This window comes from Odontomachus brunneus, unplaced genomic scaffold (assembly GCF_010583005.1).
Source record: "Odontomachus brunneus isolate Ranch 3 - 2012 unplaced genomic scaffold, Obru_v1 Obru_scaffold_152, whole genome shotgun sequence".
NCBI lineage: Eukaryota > Metazoa > Arthropoda > Insecta > Hymenoptera > Formicidae > Odontomachus > Odontomachus brunneus.
Window position 1 is genome coordinate 638,944 of NW_022639602.1, and position 22,027 is coordinate 660,970.

Consider the following 22,027-nt stretch of genomic DNA (forward strand, 5'->3'; position numbering starts at 1 on the left):
ATTGTACGTGCGTGCGTGCGTGCATGCACTTACACTCATTATCATCACACGCACATCACATCCATGATATTTTCCTTTCGACTCTTTTTTTTTTTTTTTTTTTTCTTCATTTTGTACTTCATAACAAGGCAATAATCTACACACGCTTTAGCGTAAACGTTAACTTATATTCTAATGAGAGGCGACGCCGCGCCACCGCCATCACCATCGCGTCGTTCTCCAACGAACAACGATTGTTGATAATACCCTTTTATAAAATATTTGGCGCGTTTTTGCTTTCGATCGACTGTTATTTATGCGACGATGCATGTGTACATACATATTACCTAGACATATTATGCATCACGTTTTGAACGTTGTTGAATCATGTGTCTTAAATTATTGTTAGAATCGAGGTGACACGCCTTTTAGGCATCGTTGTTACGGCGTATTGCTCGGCCGTGTTTTGTACGCGCGGCATCGAGCGGGCGCCAGTGCGAGCGCTAGATCTATTTTAATCTCGCTCCTTGTTCGCAACCGGCCCGGCCAATCGTGTTCCGCAACGATTGTTTCCCACGGGATGACGTTTCCGTCAACGAAACTTGCTGACGAAACGTTCCCAGTTCTGTTGATCTCCGATATGAAAGTTTCATCGAGAAACCTCGACGAAGAGCAGCAAAGTATCGTCTCTGGATAAAGTAGGCTTCGAGGACGAATTTTCGAGTAGTTTGCAAGCAAGGACACAGAGAGCTTGCGAGTGAGAATGATGGAACGCTGAATCATCGTAACGATCTTTCTCCCTTCTCGTCGTGCGTAGTCTTCTTAGACCGTCGTATAGACTCTCTAGATCGTTCGATATCGCGCTTTGTCGCTCTCCTAACACACACATACACATATACACACGCGTGCACACACATGCAGGGATCAAACAATGTAGTCACGACACCGTGCAAATTTTACACAAAGCAAATGACGCCGTCAGCGCAGTTCGACGCGCGGACGCGTCATTTAACGCGACGACGAACGCATACCCGCGGCAGTCGTCATCACATCAGATTATCGTATCTCGTTACGCACGGTAGGCGTGTATCTCATACGACGCGACTGCACGGCTCTCTCTCCATCACGATCGAGAATAATGTGTTTACGATCGACAAGTAACACGCACCGAGTTGCGAGACTCGACTGTGAGATGTATATTTATTAATTTTATTATCTTTGTTTCGACCGAGTTTACACATCTGTCGCACGATGTATACGTGACGCGGTGTACGCTATGCCAAACGTCTAATTGCAAGACGCGACGTGGATATTAATTATTGTGCATAATAATGGTCGACGAAATGAGACCGATATCAGTAAATGTATTCAACGAAATAAATCATCGATTGTTTCCCGTGAAGGTACGACTCCCGATTCTCTTTTTATAGGTCGGTTGAATTTTATCGAGTGACGTATGACGTTTATGAAGCAATTGCGACCGTTTTGAAATAAGGTTACGGGTTATATCCGTACATGGATTCGATTCTCTATAGAAATAGACGATTCTTATCTCGTGGATAAGCCGCGTAGAAGTCGTTGCACTCGTGTTGACTCTCAGTGTAATTCTCGTTAACGTTATCGCACTACGATATTGAACTAAATATAGAAGAATTGTCTCGATGTTCCCCGCATTGCGACGCGACGATTAAACTCGATGGTATTAACGGATGTTATGGTATTAACTTTTCATTTTATTAACTTATTTATTAAGTCTAATTTATATATGCTAAATGATTCTTCACAAGAGTTACAGTACGTTACCAGTACTGTTGACCTTTCGGTACCTCTGATCTTATTTATCTCTTAAGTCGACACTTCTTAACTTAATTTGTTAACTCTAGCTTAAGTTAAGACGAATGATTTCGCATGAGTTACGATAGTTATATTTTAAGTTCGACGGAGATGATGGCGAGTATGGAATAATACGAACGAGTACCCTCCCTTAATTTCTATACTGGAATTGCGGTCGGCGCGCTTGCTTCTTGCCCATCGTCGAGAGATCGATGGTCTTGCCATCCGGAAGCACCAGCTTGTTCTCTTGATAATCCACGAAACCGTCCTCCTCTTCCTCTCGCTGTTCCTCGTCGCACTTGATCCCGGTTTCGTACGTGTACTCGCGCCGAATACCATCCGGATCGATGTATCCGTACTTGCCGCTCGTTATGCAATCCACGCCGATCGTCTCCTCCTTGTACGAGCCATCGTCGTTCTCAAAGCCCCACGTAATGGAGCCGTCTGCGTTGTCGTGCCGGTATCGCCTGACAATCTGCAAGAATATGCTCCCGTTGTAACTGAGTTTTTCCGGAAGAAAGAAAAGGTCGTAAGTTAGACAAGTATTTTACGGTCCACGGCGTGCTTACGAATTCTGCGCGATTTCAGACTTGTTTGACGAGCACATTCAAAGACACGCGTCACTTGATGAATTCGAGCGCAGCGCGCGTTATGTAATGCGCAAGCAGGTTTCTCGGCCGCATTTATGAGTTACCGAGTTATCTCAGGGTGCGCGACACGAAAAACGAGCACGACGCCCGATGATTCCGGCTTTCACTTTTCGGATTTCAAAACCCTTGCGTTAATCTTTCTGTTAATCTTTCTGTTGCCGTCGCGTCCCACGTGTACGATATTTAATATGGGGGGAATTTTGTAACAAAAATTACCATAGAATTGTGTAACCGAGGGATACATTCTCTCTGCCTTAATTTATTATTTTTTTCCTTTACTTATGCTTTAAGAAGTAAAGTCTATTACCAAAGAATTTACCATGCTTCTTAAACGCATTTATATCAACGTTGATGAAACCTTAATCTTGGCTTAAATTTTATTTGGACTTGAACTCACAAGTTAAAGTTTAATCGACATTGGTAGAAAAACAGGTATAAGCAAGGTAAACTTTACTAACAGTCGTAATCTCATCATAGTCGTAAACAAATGGTTGAGATACTTATCGAATACTCTATTTGTCAAGACTATCTGATTTATCTACTGATAATACTGAACTATTCTTGTACTATTAGAAAATTGAAAAGAATTTTATATGAGGAAAAGCTATTGTTATAGCTTTTCATATTCTCTTGTGTATGATTTCTGTCTGTCGCACCGTTTTCGCACGTACCTGCGCTACCGGCTTCTTGCCGCGAATCTCGTAAGCCTGGGACGGTTTTACCGGCTTAGGCGGCGGCTTGATCGGCTGCTTGTACGCGTCGTCAACAACTTGCTTTCGCGGCGCCTTCGTGGGCTTCTGCGTCGGCCGGTACTGGACGGGCGGTGGCGGAGGTGGTGTTGCAGGACTCGCTCGAATGCTGGAGGGCGTCACTGGCTGAGCCGGCCGGTACAACGCCGGAGCACCACCGAATGAGCCCGGAGGTGTCCTCGCGGGGTTCGGTGCAGGACGTTGCGGCAGGTTCTCCTCGCTCACCTCCTCTTCGCTTTCCGGCTCCTGACTCTGATCGCGGGAATCATTGTCGTCATGTTCGCGAGTAGAGTCGCGCGCTACATCCTCTTCTTCGTTCGGCTCTTCGTTCACCGGCTTCACATGCTGAGTAAACGAAGGTGCTGCTACCGGCAGACTGGGCCGGAAGGACCGGAAAGTGCCGGGTGCATCATCCCCAGGACCTTTGGGTCTGATACATACAAAGTATAACATTGAATGTTTAAATGTTTAACAGTTGAACAATTAAATATTTGTGATATAATATTATACAATTAAATATTTTGGAAAGTTTTTAAGAACACTTCCCAGATAGCACAGAGAATTCAAAAAGAATTCAGTCGTATGTCACCAATTCTGAGTTCATTTTCAAATGTAAAAAGAATTTTTCAGAGTTCAGTTCAGTGAAAAGAATTCTTTTTGTATCTAAAAATAAACTCAGAATTGGTGACTGAACTCTTTTAGAATTCTCTGTACTATCTGGGTTCATATATCATATTTTTAGATAAATGTTAAATTGTCCGGAGGAAAACCACACAGAGCTGTAGTGGCAAGCATTCTGATAAAACAGTACCCGGACTTTCTTATTCTGATTTGCAAGCCTGCGCTATGGGCAATTTTTGTGACGTTTTTGTTGACGTTACGTAATCCAGTAATTTTCAAACGCGTTTGTAATCTCCAACACGTCAATAATTTCATATTTCCTGCTCGATACAACGCGCGCGGACATAGTATTAAAGCTGAGTTGTCCGTTAGACCAATTAACGGCGGTATGTCGGTTTGTTCTGCACTTCTTAGACAAATATGCGCACCGTTCAAACTGGTTTTCCCACCTTTCCAATGGCTCGAGCAGCTTTTCGCACTGATCTATCGCTTTGATTTTTTAGCAATAGCAGTCATTTATATTCCTCGCGATTAAATTTTCTAACAAGGTCGCATTCTACCTCACCATACTATCGAAGAAATTAAAAAAGAATTCAGTTGTATGTCATCAATTCTGAATTTATTTTTAAATATAAAAAGAATTTTTTTTATTGAATTGAACTCTGAAGAATTCTCTTTGCATCTGAGAATTAACTCAGAATTGGTGACATACAACTGAATTCTTTTTGAATTCTTTTTAAATTCTCTGTGTTATTTGAATTCCTATTTTGCGCATTGATATATTTTGAGAAATGATAAAGTATACGTTTTGCAAACAGAATATTTTTTATACCAAAATAAATGCAAAAATGATTGTTTCAAGATTCTAAACTTTCTCTCTCTCTCTCTCTCTCTCTCTCTCTCTCTCTCTCTCTCCGTCTTTCCACACAGTTAACTATTTCGCGTTTGGATTAAGTATATAATGATCGTGAATTACTTGAAAGTGATTGGTCGACGAATCCGTTGATTGGGAAAGATAGAAGATTGCGGTCCAGTAGGCCGAGGTGGTGGTAGTCTCTGATAACGGGTTGCTCGTACCGGACTCGATAGTCCTCTTTGTCCGTCTTGGAACTGTGCCGAGCAGAGTACGCCGGCGACGCACGCCAACAACTGAAAAAGAAAAAGAAAGATTCCTTAAATCGCGATTCAATGTCCATTAACTTTCTCGTGGCACTCGCTCTCCGGATGTTTGCCCCATAGTGTTATTAAATCAAATATAAATTGGCACATTCCACTTCATTGCCTCTATAGTGTCGATTTAGAGAGTCTTGGTATGATTTAATGCCTTGAGTTTACTACCGTACAGATTTTTAACGACCTCAATGCTCGCGGAAGGAAATGTTAGCAGCAGCTGTTACTGCCAACTGCTGCTGTTGGCATTGTACACTGGGATTGTACATGTGAACATTCTATGTAGAATTGAGGAAGTTATCATTTAAAAATACTCATTAGTTGTCGTTGCAATCTTCGTTATTCTTTTCTTCAGCTTCACTTGTTACTTTCTAATCCTGACTTTATGATTCCGATGGATATCAATGTCCTCTGGTACACTGAGAGAAAAACTACGCAAGAACTAGTGAATATTTATCCAGTGAATATTTATCTTAATATAACACACATTTACTTATACTAATATAAACAATTTTTCAAATAAAAAAATATATATTTCCTTGAAAACTTAAGGAAATCTTAACTTTTCACGAAAGCAGTTGTTTATTCTATTTAAATAAAAGAATTCAAATTTGAATGAATATGTTATTATAGTGTACCCGCCAAATAAAGATTTGCCATATTTTTAGATATTTTTTTCTCTCATTGCAGATACGATTTTCTCGATGAAATATGCGATTTACTTTTTGCTACGCATTCGTTTTCTACAGCCGTATGCTAATCGCTCGGAAATAGCGTCTGATGTTTCCCCAACGATAGCACCCGTCAAGTTTCTAAGTTTTCACCGACAATCCCATCGGCAATTCAAGTTCGTGCGTTTTCATCATACGGCAATTACCGCGCGCCGATCACAACCGTTGCGAAAATTTCTACACGCTACCTCGAGATCTGCGAATCAATGAACGGCAACGAGCGTGTAACGCGTTATGCCAGACTCGCTCTACAACGCACTACATATTCTGGTTCTCTCGTGTCGCGTGTTACAAACACGGCGACGCAAGGTACGTTGTTACATACGCAAAATCGACTGCGTCGTGCGGGAGAAAAGAGAAAGTGTTTCGATTCCGAGGGCCTTAAGTCGCGTAATGTATACATTCCCGATCCTGCATAAGTACATACGCGTAACCACGCTTAATCGGCTGACATTTAAAAGCTGGCGATCGCATCGATGATTACGATAGCTAAAGAGGACGGGAAGTAACAAAAAATAGAGAGAGAGAGAGAGAGGGGGGAGAGAGAGAGAAATTTCGCATACGAGCGTTAAAAAGACATCATAGAAATGCATTTAAATGACCTGTTTGACGACTATGCTCGCGCTCGTCGAGTTTTCTATTTCAGCTTTCATTCCGATCGAAAAATTCGCTCGATTAGTTTAATTTGAAACTTGTCTAACGTTCGCAAGCGACAACCTCGGTGGATAAAAAGAAATAGCATATAAAAGTACATTCAGGGAAAAAGTATTAAGATTAAGAAGTTTAATAAACTATTTTATAGTTATTGCAACTGGAGTTTTAGTTTCAGTAACTACAAAATATTTTACTAAACTATACGCATTACAATTCTACGTACAAAATTCTAGTAGTCGTCGTCATGTTTTTCTCTAAGTGTTGTTATATATCATCGGTGCGTAATAATTATATAAAACAATTATGTAAACTAATAAAATCAACGATTAAGAATGAATGTAACTTTTTTGATGTCCATCAAAAAAGCGCACGAAACAAATTCTGAAACTTCCGGAAAGGAACTTAAAAGAGAAAGAAACAAGAAGGTTTTTGTACAATCGCTACTATCTGTTTTTCAGATTGTTTATGAATCCGTATGACATAAATACGCACAAAAAACTCGTGCACGGTCCTTCGTCGAGTCGTTAACTAGGTGGTGAAGTAGTGGCACATTGCTGCTAAAACCTTCTCGTTTCTTTCCATTTTCCCCTTCCGAATACAGAATGGACTCTATCCGCAAGGAAACGTCGAAAGAATCAGAAGTACATTCTCTGTGTTAAACGGCGCGTAAAATTTCCGACTGGAATTCCGTCTCGAGGTCGGTGGCAGATTGTAGATCGTCTGCAGAGCGCTGTACACAATTTTAACTCTATCTCCTGACCAATGATATAATTATGGACTTAGGGCGAGTTGATACGGAGCAAAAGTGGCGCGTTTAGCAGATCTCGATAGGAGCGGCGCGACGCGATCGAACAGCTCGTATCTTCGCGCGCGGTTCCGGCGGCTTTCGTTGGAATGCACCGGAGCGGCATGGCAACGGCCGGGCGAATCGAGCTGCACGGCGAATTCGTTTCTTTCGCGCGGTTCCGAGTCGGGGCACGCGCGGCCGTTTGCTTTACGGCTTTACGGCTTTACGGCTAAAAATCTGTCCGCGACTTTCTTACCGGACGCTTTCACTCTCCTCGGTTGCCCGGCGCCGCGCGTTCTTCGCGATTTTCGGCCTTCGCCGAGCGAAAATCGCGCGAGCGTAAGCGCGCACGCGGGGCGTTCGAAATCTCGTTTTAGCTTCTCCCTCGTGCAACAGGAACAATCGGAAGACCTCCGAGCATGCGAGGGAGATACGCGGAGCCGAGGAAGAATGCCGCAGACGACTCCCTCTCCCTTTGCGCTGCGCGCAAGCCGTTCGTTAACGTGTCGGTTACGTGACGACTTTTTGCGATGATCCGCCTCGCGGGTGGTCGTACGCGACGAAAACGTCCTCTAGCTGTTCGAATTACTTCCTTGCGATTTACCACTTCGTTACCCTTATTATTTTCATAGAAAATAATGAAAATTATGATAAGAAGCAATGAGCGTGAAGAAGCACAAAAGCAGGAATGTATTTCGCGAATTCCCGATCTCCATGAAATCCCTCTCGACACAGTTACTATTTGTAAATAATTAAAAGCGCAAATTAATTCTACAGCGTAGAATTTTAAGGTATATCGCAACCGATTTCTCCTTATTTCACACTCCACGCGCACTCAATTACATCCCCGTACCATTACTCTTCGAAAACAATAGTTAAAAGGATCATTCGTCCCGATTTTTTTAACAGAAGGACAGGAATGATGTCGACGTGTCGAAAATAGAGATAAAGCTGGGAAGAGATCCGAGCGTTCTCCAAGCAACCCCAATTTCGCGGATCAAGATCTCAGATTGTTTCTGTGGGACGGAACCTCCGCGTTCACCCCGTCTCTCTAATTCGCGGAGTCAGGGCGCAGGATAAACTCGAGGAGGATGGCGCAAGGATGGCGCGGATGGAAAACACTTTGAGCTTGGGTACTCACAATCACCGCGACGCGCATGGCCGTGTCCCTTGTCGCAACGATGGGCACTCTGGGTGTGGTGCCGTGGCGCGTTTGTGCCTCACACTACCGCGAACGACTCCCCGTCTCCGCGTTCTTATACTTATATCCCCGTTTAAATTCCTATGGCACGGGCAACACGCGAGCCAGCCAACTTTCCATCGGCCAGCAGGAATTGTGTTCCGCACTCGCTCGTTCGCTCGCTCGCTCGCTCGCTCGCTCGTGTACGCGCAGAACAATCCACCACCGCAGCAGCCCCGCGAGACGCCACCGCGACGTGGTGGTTTCCACGGGTGGCATCGATCCCCGCTGTCGATCGGAATCGATATTGAGAATCCGGGCGAATGAGGGTCTACGATGGGACTGTGATGGGGCGAACTTTCCAGTTGGTATTATTCCGTTTTTCCATTAGTAATCCTGTTGCGAGTATCTCTGAAACAATTGGAAAGATTTCATCTTGTTGGTGAAAGGAAAGACAATTTTGATTGGAACGAAGTTACGGAGATCTTACGTAATAATTGAAGAAGATTATTAAGGTAAAAGTGCCAATATCTGGACACGTTTCTGCTTAAAACCATAAGATTACATTACATCCGAATTTCAATGTAAATCAATCATTATCTTATTGATTCACATTGATTTAGATTGAAATTCAGGCCAAATCTTATGTAATGTTATAATTTTGTATCCATCATTTTTCTTTGGGCATTCTTTCTATTGTTTGGGTCTTTAAACATGAATATTTAAATTTTCTTAATACAAAATATATAAATATATTCTATGTTGAAAATTTAAATATTTTATATATATATATAATATTTAAATTTTCAACATAGAATATATTTATATATTTTGTATTAAGAAAATTTAAATATTCATGTTTATATATATATATATATATAAACATGAATATTTAAATTTTCTTAATACAAAATATATAAATATATTCTATGTTGAAAATTTAAATATTATATATATATATATATATATATATATAATATCTTGTAACTAATATATATATTAGTAATTTGATTTAGATATTCATATTTGAAGATCAAAACAGTAAGCATATCCATCATTAGGTACGTATTCAGGCACTGATACTTTTACCTCATCAATTCTTTCGTCACATAGTGACGACAGATCAATTCTAAAGCAGATTTATAATGATATTCCAAAAATACGAGCGAAATCGCGATGAAAACTTGATAGTTGCAAAATTAGGTTTTCGATCGGAATGCATTCGTAATAGATTCGTAGATCTCAACTTGTATGTCAACTCATAAATAGTCTGGCACTCGTTTCTCGCTCCTTACCGCGAACTCGATCTGATCGGATTTTTGCTTGGCTCGTTAGTTGAGAGTCTTGATCATTTATTCAGTACGTTTTCAGCTCTTGAGGTTGTACAGATGTTGAGAAATACGAATTGAAGAGAACTGACGATTCGTAGACAAATTAAATAACATTGCAAATGATTGCACTGCAATCGCCGCGAAAGAACCACTGTGTCTAGAAATTATCAGGAGAATAGAGGAGAATCATCACCCTATTGGGTTCACTTCATTCGATTTCGCATGGATTCGCTTGAAGAGGATCAAGGGTCAGCGCGAAGTCCTCGGACGACTCGTGCATCGTAAGTGAATTACTAGTTGCATTTGATCAGCGTGTTAATTGCAATGTTCGCCGAAGATGACACTCGTTGTCCTCTCTCGAGCCAAAGAGACGAGTTTAAAGGACTATCTGGAATTTCGCGATAATCGCTGGATAATTCATCAATATCAACAAGTGTCAACCGTTTAGCAGACAGGGGACCGCTTTAACCGCTCGATATTTTTTCTCGACGCAAGTCGCGTAAGTGAACGCAAAGATCAACGATGACTATTGAAATCCCGTCGCGACTAATGCGCGTGGTCTCATCAATCTCGCCGTGAATTGCTGCTCATTGTCGCCCGCTTTATATAGAACTACGCTCGAGTCATTGAGTTTTCTCCGCTGTCAAAAGTTAAAGTAGAGATTAACGAGAGATCTCGCGACGTGTAGAAACGACGAATGCTAATCGAGGTGACATGTTATTGGACGCAATTCTTTGCGTCGGACGAAGAATTCCTCGTCCATCGGCGAACACGAGGCCATCGCGTTCTACTTTATTTACTTTATTTTAGCGTTAATTACAATCACTTGAAAATGATCCAAATTTATGTCGTATGCGTATATCATACGAGAAAATATTTTTCACCTCTTTATGAACATCATAGGACCATAATATAAATTATCAATTAGCTGCGTCTTGTAATCGTGTCTCGCCGTATCGTTGGGGGTTCGACAAATTTCTCAAACCATCTCCTTGGGGATTTGTCCGCCACTGGGAAGCGGTTCGACGAGCGCGAACTTGCATAGAACTTTTTGTGACTTTGTATTCAGCGATGGAAGTTGCTAGAAACTCATCCTGCACTCTCCTTTGCAGGAGTGTAGTGGGATCAGAATGCACCTGAGACCAAACTAGAATTATGCTCAAGTGCACTCTGTATATTTTCCTCAGCTACAGTGTAAAGCCTCCTATTTCTAATTTTACTACGCTACAGGCAGTCTCAATTATGAATTTTTTTCCCTAGTGTAAACTTGTAAAAAGTGAAAATGTAGCATTGGAAATATTCACTTTTCGCGAGTTTACATTAAAGGAAAAAATCCATGATCGCCATCAAATGCGAAATTATTAATTTTTTATGATTTTATCTTTTTACTAGGGAAAAAATTACATGACTGATAAGATCTAGTTCAAAACGATTTACGATTGATGCCCAGATCGTAACAATTCCAATGACAAAAACAGTGTATGAAACTACTCAACTTTTGTTACAAGTATTTACAATATAACAGTACGGGTATCACCTGTAAATTAAAAAGATCCAATATCCAGACACGTACCAAATCATGGTACCTGGACACTTTTATTGTTTTAGTCTTTAAGTGCGAATATTTAAATTTTCAACATAAAATATATATAAACAGATATATTGAATATATTTTTTTATGTTGAAAGTTTAAATATATATTTAGAGACCAAGGCAATAAGTTCGGGAATAAATACGTGTCCCGGAATTGATGTTTTTACCTTTACACTACAAGAAGAACAATTTTCACTTTACATCTCTTCGTCAGCGAAATAGCTCGCGAATCAATTTTCGGTTCATTATGAATGAGCCGCGATAAAACAGTTTACAATCCCATATATCATCAACTCCTCATCATCGCGTGTGTAGTATCAGCGGTTTAAGTAGTGGCGGAAACTTTGCTCTTCATCACGCTCTTCGTTATCTTCCTCACAGAGCAACAGAGCAGTTTTTTTTATTTCTGCGATAGACAGATGCTGCAACGGAGTGATGCGTCGGCTCCCGCATAGTTGCGCGAGAGTCGCTGACGATGTCGCGGAGCGCACCCGCTGACTACCTAGCAACCTGGTGGTAGCTTTTTCGGGAGTACACCCCTGCACTCCTCTCCCGATGACGATGAAAGGAGCGAGCGTGCTGCTTTTAAAGCAGCTCGCGTCTATGGCGCGCCGAGAGGCGATGCTCGGGACTCGGCGCCCAAGGTCAGTGCCGGGGCCGACGAAGCCGGCTGTTGTACGTACAGATCCTCGTAATGCGACGGTAAACGCGCGCGCGCACACACACGTATGCGTTCTCGCGCGCGCGCGCGCGCGAACTTATCATCCTGCCGGTGCAGGAATGCGAGTTGCGGTGCGTTCGTCTCTTTGATTCACGTCGCGCATATTCGGTGAAACCTCTTGGCGAAATTTTCGTTTTGAAAAGCGCGTTTTTCATTGCTCTTCCTCGTCGTAGTTGTCGAGCAATGAAATTAGAAGAGCAAAACGAGATCTTTGTTAATTCTGTCTCTAGCAGCACGATTTCTCAACTGAATATATGTTCGGTATTTCGGATTTGGAATGTTCGCGTTCACTGGATTGAGAATCGCCCCGCGTATGCGAGTCGATGAGCGCTCTTAGGCGCGCGTCATCTGTATGCGCGTCGCTTTGTTCAAATTACGTCTTCGCGGTTCTGCAGTGCTCTTGATCCTGCAACTTATTAAAGTCGTGCCATCGCGCCGTACCGAAAGTATGCGGCTCGCGCCCATCCTTCATCGGGATTCTTCAAAATGTCAGAGCGGTGCATCCAGATTACAGCTCGCGATACGTCCGGGCCGACCCACGAGACGCGGTCGGTTGTAGTCTTCAGCGTGCTCTGGAACATGAATGCTTCATGATGCGGCGTTCCTTTGTTCGGGATCAATATTTTTTTCCGCTCTGTTCGATTCCTTTTTGCCTTATCGAAACATTGAGGCGTCCGCGATCAGGTTGGCGATCAGGGTCGAATGTAGCAACGTCGAAAATTGCGCGGATCTCGCATTCGCCAGCACGGATAGACTACAAAGGACAGACTGCAAAGTACAAGGAAGATTTTGCAATTGCTCAATGGCGATCTCGTGCAATCTTCGGTTACGCAATAATTTCGACTATACTCGAAAGCTACGGTATTTTCCCGCTTTTTTTCCTACGTAGTTTTGGCGCCCTGTGGAATCGCGGAGGTGCTGAAATTGCGCCACGCAATCGGGCGGAAGCTGTGCGACGCGACGTCACGCTCGCAAGATACATTGCATCTCGAGAGCGCGGCTCTGTCTGTATCCCCTTGGAGAGAATCGGCGGAGGTCTCACGGCCGAGAATTCTGTGAGAGCTTTTCGTGGTCGAAGGTAGGCAGGTAGGTTGGTAGGCAGATATGGGCGGACAAGCAGGCAGTCAGACAAGCCGGCGAGCAGGTAGATAGGTAGATAGATAGGTAGGTGGATAGATAGATAGGTGGATAGATAGGTAGGTGGATAGGTAGGTAGGTAGGTAGGTAGGTAGGTAGGTAGGTAGGTAGGTAGGTAGGTAGATAGGTAGGTAGGTAGATAGGTAGGTAGGTAGGTAGGTAGGTGGGTAGGTAGGTGGGTAGGTAGGTAGGTAGGTAGATAGGTAGGTAGGTGGGTAGGTGGGTAGGTGGTGCACCGGAGCAGACGTTCTCGCGGGAGTCGCTGGGAGTCGAGGTAAATCGAGCCGCGTTGCAAGTCGCGAGCTAACCCAGACGGATCGCGCTCGGGTTGAGGCATCAGAACCCCCCGTAGAACCGGTTCTCTACGTTCCTCCCTCTCGTCCTCGCCCTCGCCCGCTTCCTCGCCCTCTTGCCCTACGGTTCCCTCTCCCCTTTCGGGCTTTTTTCTATGCATGTCGCGGTCGTCGCACAGGCGTCGACTGCTACCACCGCGAGAGCGGACCAATACACGCGCGGGACCGCTTTTAAAACACTCGTGCCTTTTATGATTAATTGTCTGTGATTCCTGCCGGCGCGAGGGATACAGAAGCGAAGCCGCGCGGGAGCGGAAGAAAGAAGGATAGAGAGAAAACGAAAGAGAGAGAGAGAGAGATAGAGAGAGAGAAAGAGAGAGAAAGAGAAAGAAGAGAGGAGGAGAAGAGAAAGAGAGAGAAAGAGAGCTCGATGCCGGGTCTAGTGCATCCGTAGATGGCGAAGTGCTCGAACGGAGTGTCCGACCGGAGTGCTCGCTCTTAGAACTCACCGCCAAGCACGGGCGGTCGCGGTCGAGGACGCGCGTCTCCGCCCTGCGAGTACAATAACGCGCTTTTACGTACTTGTTACTCATCCGAGTAGTCTCCGCTGTCATCCTCGTCGTCGCCGCTGCCCTCGTCGTCGTCGTCGTCATACCATTCTGTGCCGGCACGGCGCCGCGGCTCGCTCGCGCTCATCGGATGCTCTCCTGCGGCGGTCTCGGCCGAGTGACATTGAGTGCGGGTGCAGCTGGTAGTCGGCCTCCTCTAGGTATTGTAGCCTGGGAAATGATAGAGTTCGATCACGCTTAAGTCAGGGTTTCCTCAGGGAGGAGGACGTTAAGTGCTTCTTGGAAGTCGGTGTAACGAACGGAGCGAACAGGTGATCCGTGCAACAAAAATCGGGGCGCATATTAACGCAAGAGTTTTCTTTCTCGCGCCCGTTTGGTCGTTCATTCGTAGAAAGTTGCTTTATGCAAAATAAAGCATATGTCGGGTCAAATATTGGGGATTAAGGACCGCGGATGGACAATTGAAAGTTGGAACCAGGTTAGAGAGAGTGAGCCAAGTTCGAAATTAGTTGAGATTCATTGGATTCTAATCTCTAATCCGCAATCTTTAATCTCCAATACTTAGTTTGACGCAGACTTCCGAGAGATTTCTTCGGAATAAGTATCTGACGAGTATCTTTAACGACGGAAAGATGGACGGTCACTCCAGCCGCTTGCACCTGCATAAATACTCGGGAAGTACTGATTCGCATCGGACGCGTTCGCTTTCACTTTTCGCGTTTCCACACGTACGATACGTCGCGACTTAATATATTTAGAACGCATGGACGACGATGCGAGGTAATAGTCTTAACAACTATATGTTCCCCATATTCGATCGACTTTCTTGACGTTCTTTCGAAGTAGCTAAATTGGCGTCACGCCGAGTGAGTACGATATTATTACAGAATTGTAAATTAAATTAATAACCCGTATATAACATTCGCGGCGTACATATATCGCGTTAATCAATCCATCGCGGGTAACTTTGTGACGTTGCACCTGTCGACGGTGCATCGTTGTCTTCTTATCTTATGCAGATCGCGCGGTAGCAAGGGGGGAGACGCAGTGGTGCGTGTCTCGCAATTCTGCAAGAATAGCATGGAACCTCCGCTACTTTCGATATTGTAACTTTTCGCGATATTAAACGGATGGTACACGGAAAAGCGTAAGACTTAAACAGTCTTAGAAAATTAACCAATTACAATCAACTGTCCTTGAACCGTAAGAGCCTCCGCACAAGAACATCCGTAACATGTTAAGCTTACGGATTTCTTTGTGCGTTGACTTAAGTTGATTTAAGTTTACGTACAGATATGGCCATTGTAATGTCAGTACTTAACGTAACGTAATATGTTACGGATGTATTTGTGCGTTGGCTCTAAGGCCTGGGAGCACACAAATAAAGTAAGCAAATCGATTAACCACAGTCGATGACTCTTCTTACGGTTCAAGAATAATCGGTTGTAACTAATCAATTTTTTCACTATTTACGTTTTTCTGTGTGCCCGAGAAGAATCATCTGATGTGCTTGGTCAATTTGCTGACTGCTTAAGTTTTACTGCTTACTGCTTACGTCTCTTTCTGTGTGCTCCTGGCTTTAAGTATCGCGCTTCCTCCGCAATTCTCGCTGGAGCAACGCGAACCTCTTCTTCCAATTCTTGATCCTGCAAAATTTCGAAACATATTAGATTAATGCAATAAGTTTTCTTACATATTTATATGAAGAGAGAATACAGTCTTTTTTTATAAAAAATTATTTTTTAATTTTACTATGTTTCTAGTAGTGCAAGAGTAGCATTGTCTATTTTGCTAAGGAACATAATAAATTTTGCTACAAATTTTTAACAGCATATTTTTTCGATCCCTAAAGTACAAATAATGTACATGAAATAAAAGGAATACTGCAGAATGCCGATCTACTCCTCAATCACAAAATTCTAAAGCATCTTTTACTATAAAATCTTCCCCGAGGATTTCCTATTTTCCTTTTAATATCCAAACTCCTTACAAGATTTCAATAGAAAAATGGATCTTTTGCACCAATCCAACGGAATTACCGACTAGCTTAGTACCTAGTAGACAACTTTGCAGAGGTTCAAGACCGCGTCGAAGGTCGGGATTTCGCGGAGGAGGTCACGGGAGGATTTACGAGCTCGTTCGCTTTTTCAGACTCGATCAGTCTCGTGGCGCCTCTCGCTTCTCTTCGTGCTGCGGTTCTCCATCTTCGATGTCTTCCTCGGGCGAAAAATTCATTGTTTCTCTCGCGAGGGAACCGCGTTCTTGTTGGCTCCTTTGTCGCGGGGACGACTCTCTCATCGACGTATCCCCCTGACGAAAAATGCCTGCCTTTCTCGCGAGGGAAGCAATTTTTCCCCCCGCCGATCGGCGGTAACTCGCGCGTTTCCTTTCGCTTCTGTTCGCGCTGCTGGATCCCCCGTTTCGCGGGGAACTCGGGTCTTACCTGTTTCGCCCCTTTTCGCGAAGGATCGCGTGGCGCGGCGCGGCCGTTCGAACGTTAACCGGCCGGCCGCGCCGGTGCGGCGATCGTTGCCGATTCCTCTCATTGGCCGAGAACCGGCGGGTACTCTCTTGCCGCAAGAAGACTCTTTGTCCGTTTTTCGTTCGCCCCGACGCGACGCGACGAGCCGAGCGGCGACAGCAACGGCGAAGCGCGCGAGTTATACGTGCAGTCGGAGGTCTTTCGGTCGTCGCGCCGGGTGCAATTATCGCGCTCGCCTTCGAATTCGATCGCCGGTGCCCGCCCGTCCTGCCTGTCTGCTCTGCGTGCGTGCGTGCGTGCATGCGTGCGTGCGTGCGTGTCCGCTGCTGTGCTCTTTAGTATCACATAGCGCGTCGCGAAAGCTCCCGCTCACGAGTGCGCGTTTGAACGCTAAACGCGCTCATCTCACGATCTCTGCGGTCGTTCGGCGCCGATCTTTAGAGCGTGCCTCTTCTTCCTCCTCCTCTCCTCCTCCTTCTTCTCCTGCAACGAACAAGAGCTACGAAGATCGGAGGACGGAAGAACAGACGAGCCTTTCTTTCTCGAATTCTCGTCTCCAAGCGCAAAATGGGTCCCTGAGGTGTATCTGATAGAACTCGGCGATCGGACAGGTACGTTCAGCACTGAATGCGCGACGCGTCTTCCTCGGTGAAGTTCGCGCCGAGTTTCCGACGCGAAGTTAGACGAAAAATGCGCGATTGTCGCGAGATATATATCGCATTTCATACCTTGCGATCTATTCTCGACGAAGGCACGAGCGCAGTGAATACATTTTGCTAGCGGTGAATAGGTCTCCGCGAGAGGAGTATCTTTTGCGGGTGCTTCTCGCACGGATGGACGTGTCGACGACGTCGATTTGTCCCGATACTTCGCCCCCAACTCCCGCTTTTCAGCGAGACAGGGTGCGCGGTGAAGAAGGCGAAACCTGTTTTTCGATCACGCCACCCGGTACGTGCGAGACAGTTCTATTCTCCGGCGGATCTCGACTTTCCGCGACGACCTTCAGCGCCGTATCGCGAAGTCGCCGAAGAGCATTGTCTGCGATCGCGCGTTCTCTCTCTCTCTCCCTCTCTCTCTCTCTCTCTCTCTCTCTCTCTCTCTCTCTCTTTCTCTCTCTCTCTCTCTCTCTGACTCGCCTCGCGCGCATCTTCGAAAAATCGTCCCGTCCGATCGAAGGGCTGATCTTCGACCGACTGTCGATGCACGCCAAAGGGAGTGCCCGCAGACTGGCCTTGACCTTGAGTATCTTTTCTTCTCTTTTCGCCGTTCCGCCTGTTCTGACTGCAATAAATCCTCTCTAAGCGTCGTCCTCGTGGCCATCCGTCTCCGACTACCTACGGTAAGGGAAATTTCTCTTAGTTCTTCAATCCAACTGCGATCGCGTGCGGTAATTAACGGCTGTTTGTATTTGGAAGCGCATGAATTTCTCAGGTCGGTCGAGTGAACGAAAAGGAAAGAAAGGAAGACTTTTCTATCCCGAGGTGTGTTATCGTCTCTACAGCCGTGTTAATTAATCACAACTTCCGTCGACGTAATTACTTCCTGCAATTACGTTTTTACCAAATAACGCGCGCGAAACATGGCTATCGTCTAGAATTTCTCTCATGGGGACGTGGCCGAACTTTCGAAAAGTTCGCCGAGTGTAAACAAGCACTCGCTTCTCGCGCGAGCCCCGCCTGAGCGTCTTAAGTATCGCGGCGTTTACGTCCTCGAAGAAGTGGTCTGCATCGAGAAAGAAATCGTCTCGGGAACGAAGCCGAGAGGGAATGGTAGGAACCCCTCGTCGACTCGCGCGCTAGACGGACGCACGTATGTTCGCCTCGCGCGCGGACACCGCTTCGGTCAAGGTCGCAGTCTGCGCGCTTTTAGCATTCTTTTTGCACGTTCTCTTTCCCCAGTGTGTACCCGGTGTCCCGAACCGATCGGCGTCGTCCGCAAGTCGTCGCGCTGTAAGGCAGGAGGGTGGTAGACGCGAGTGCCCGCGCCGTAAGGCGATATAATTGACCGCAATTACGTTACGCGCGTCTAAGGCAACGCCTTTCTTCGTAATTTGCGGTTGCTGTCGGAAATTCCGTCCTTTCTCTCTTTTTCTGTTTTTCTTTCTCGCGACCACAATCTTAAGGAAACCGCCTAAGGAAGTCGCTCGTTATTTCTGGTCCATCATTTTTGCGTGACGCGTGGCGGATCTTGAAGGAGAATGCGACGCTTCTTACAGCTGCAATTATTTCGCGGAAAATTTGTCGGGAATCAACGGGATCATTTTTCGCGATCGTCCATCGCGCAATATCGTTGCGCCAAGTCGTCGTTACGGCATGTACGACGAGGTCTTCACGACATTTTTTAATATTTCTAGCGAATTGCCAATAAAGAAAGAATGACAGAGAAAGAAAAAGGGAGAGAGAGAGCTACTCGCTGCGCTGGTGTGCGCCCGACGGCGGCGCGGCCACGATATGAGCATTTTTCACGGGTACGATGAATTTTAATACGTGTCTCAAGGCCTTCACGAGAGAGAGAGAAAGAGAGAGAGAGAAAGAGAGAGAAAGAGAGAGAGAAAAGAAAGAGAGAGAGAGAGAGAGAGACGAGAGAGGTAAGATATATAAAAAGTATAAAGCGGGATTATAAGACTATATACAGGATACTGTGTCGAGGCTTGGTAACTCCACCACCGTTGGCGGAATACGACGGCCAATGGGGTACGAGTTTCCTTCTCTCGGCGCGAAAGGCGACTCATATTACATATTTACCATGCATCGACGTTAAAATCGCTTTCAAGAGCATCGCTATTATCGCACGCGCGAAGCCGGGGCCGCGTGTGTGTTCGCGGAGGACGCGGGTAAGTACAATCGGACGACGTGTGTGTGCAAGTAAGTAAACAAGCATGATCCTTGGGATCGATGGCGGATTTTTTTTCGCGCGCGGCGCGCGTATTCAGGCGCGGCCACACGGCGAACTCGAGGAACGCGACGAGCGAAAGTATCGAGCGACGAAAACGTCGTCGTCGATCGACGGAGCATGATAAGCCACGCGATTTTTCGCTCTTCGTGCTGAGAAAAATCCCTCGGTAAACAGAACAAAAGCATGTTTGCTGCTCGACGATCGTTAGAAAAACAGGTCCGATATAGTAGCTACCGTTGCAAATCGTACTTCTCATCGTTTGTCGTTTCGACACACACAAACATACATTGCCTCAGATACAAATCACATTCGTTCTAGTCTAGTTCTACTTAGGTTAGCTCATAATTATGTCTCCATTATAGAAGTGTTGCTTATAGCGTGTTCGAGTGGCTCTGAGTTAATCAACTCTGGGTTATTAAAAGTTCATTGGTCGAACATTTTCATGTAAATTTTGTGATTGGCTAGTGAAGTCTTTTGACGTCAATAATCGCTCTCGGAACGATTAACTCAGAGCCACTCAAAAACCCCTAACAGCACAGATGTCCAGAGGACATCCAGAGTACATCCTGAGGACATTTGTTCGTCCTCAAGACATTCTTAGGACGTCCAGGAGATCTTGTGTTGTCTGGGACGTTATTAGAGCAGTAATGTGCATTCGAGCCCGGGCTAGCAAGTGTTTCCCCCCTCCACTTATGCACACAAGCTGCTCTGTCTATCCGTGTGACGACGATTATACATAGATAGACAGAGCGTCTATGTGTGTAAATGGAAGGAGACAAACGCTTGTTAGCCTGGGCTTGAATGCACATCACTGATTTATGGCCATTTCTATCAACTTTGGTTAACTTAATTGGCTGGTTTTCCCAACGGAATTGACCAATCGCATCTGTTAATTCTGACAAAGAGAAATGCGATTGGTCAATTCCGTTGGAATAACCAGCCAGTTAAGTTTAACAAAGTTGGTAGAAACGGGCATTAGAATAGCAAATTGAAAGTAACAAATCATTTATTCCCACTATTTATTTGCTGTCTTGTATCAACAAATTATTCATTGCGGATATTAATATTTTGTTAAATTAGCAAAAACTTAAAAAAATTGTATCTCAATGTGAGATCGTCGGTATCTACAGATCGACTTAATTATCTTCGCACATGAAATTCTATCATTTCAAAACTTTCCATAAGGATCATCTCTGATTGAAATAATACATTTAGTATTGTTGAAGTTGTATCATTTTAAAATTTCCTCTAAGAAATATACCCAAGATAGTATAAATGTCTAAAATATGTCTTACTTGAGTAGCACAAAGCATTGGACCATTGTTGAATCTCTAGCGACCAATTAATACATGCTGTTAGGGTAGACATCCCAAAGACGTCTAAAGCAAATGAGGTATTCTTCAGACTTTATTAATAAATATTATCCGAAACTTGTTTCAGGTGTGATATTAAGATTTGAATTGAGAGTTAGATGTGATTTTTCATATCTTAGTTGACTTGCAATTATAAATATAATGTCATACGTATTATATGATTCAACTGAAAGCTTCATCTAACTTTGAATTCAAATCTAAGTATTTCACGTGAGACAAGTTTCAAATAACGAGACTATTAATATGAACCTCTTAGACGATGTCTCTTAGACATTTATGCTGTATGGGATTATTATTTCATATACAGGGTGTCCGGTAACTGATCGAGCAACCGCTGTGTACGGGTAGAACGGGTCAAAATAATCATAAAAGTTATATACCATTTTTAAATTTTCTCAATATTTATTCCGTAATTAATTAAAATGTATAAACGAATGAGCTCACGAGAGGCGGTAGGACAGGCTCTGTGTGTAAAAGAAATGGCTTACCTCTTAGTAACGATAAACTTAGTAAACAACTGATTTCGAGGTGGAGTAACATATACATATCGCTTGTTACTTCGTCTCGAAATCAGCTGTTTACTCATCGTTGTTAAGAGATAAGCCATTTCTTTTACACACAGAGCCTGTCCTACCGCTTCTCATGAGCTCATTCGTTTATACATTTTAATTAATTACGGAATAAATATTGAGAAAATTTCAAAATGGTATATAACTTTTATGATTATTTTGACCTGTTCTACCTGTACGCGGCGGTTGCTCAATCAGTTACCGGACACCCTGTATATTATCGTTATTTTGCTATAATGATTATCATTATTATTACTTCATAATATATCATGAATTTATGCGTTAAGATTATTGTTCCAGTTTGTGTAGATTTTAATGAATTCATTGTTCCGCGCGCTGTAGATCCATCTACGAAACGATACGGATGCGTCGTATGCTCGTCATTCAGCACTAAAATCTTTCTGTAACGTTGAAGAGAACGTACCTCGTCGTGCCTGAATCCACAATACGCTCCAACCATTTGATTCCGCGAGAGAACAGCAAGAATCGATGAAACGCCTGTGAATGCGAGGATTTCGCCGGACGCCATTGATGCGGTACTTGCTGTAACAGAGAAGCTGAAGTGAGTCGGTAAACAGACTCTTGCTCTTATCACAAGAGCGGCCTCTGTCGGTAACCAGTTACCGACTGGGTCCGCTCCGTAGCTTCCTCTTGCCGACCACCGCGGCGCTGCTTCGAACGCAGCGCAGAAGAAGAGTGAGAAAGACAGA

At 44.3% G+C, this 22,027-nt stretch overlaps 1 protein-coding gene and 1 pseudogene across 3 annotated transcripts in view; both read right to left on the reverse strand.

Moving 5' to 3' along the window:
• Positions 1-105: 105 nt before the first annotated feature.
• Positions 106-13,590, reverse strand: LOC116850684 (annotated as a pseudogene).
• LOC116850682 overlaps positions 8,622-22,027 on the reverse strand; it is a 108,944-nt gene continuing 95,538 nt past the window's right edge. Inside the window, exons 4-8 of one of the 3 annotated variants that reach the window (XM_032829273.1) lie at positions 21,742-21,860; positions 15,554-15,644; positions 14,012-14,208; positions 12,441-12,571; positions 8,622-8,765 (exon numbers count right to left, since the gene is read on the reverse strand). In XM_032829273.1, coding sequence (XP_032685164.1) covers positions 14,195-14,208; positions 15,554-15,644; positions 21,742-21,860 — 224 coding nt within the window. In that variant the 3' untranslated portion in view covers positions 8,622-8,765; positions 12,441-12,571; positions 14,012-14,194. Of the gene's footprint in view, positions 8,766-12,440; positions 12,572-14,011; positions 14,209-15,471; positions 15,645-16,052; positions 17,815-21,741; positions 21,892-22,027 lie in introns of those variants that run through there. The other 2 variants (XM_032829274.1, XR_004379406.1) reach the window with 2 other exon arrangements.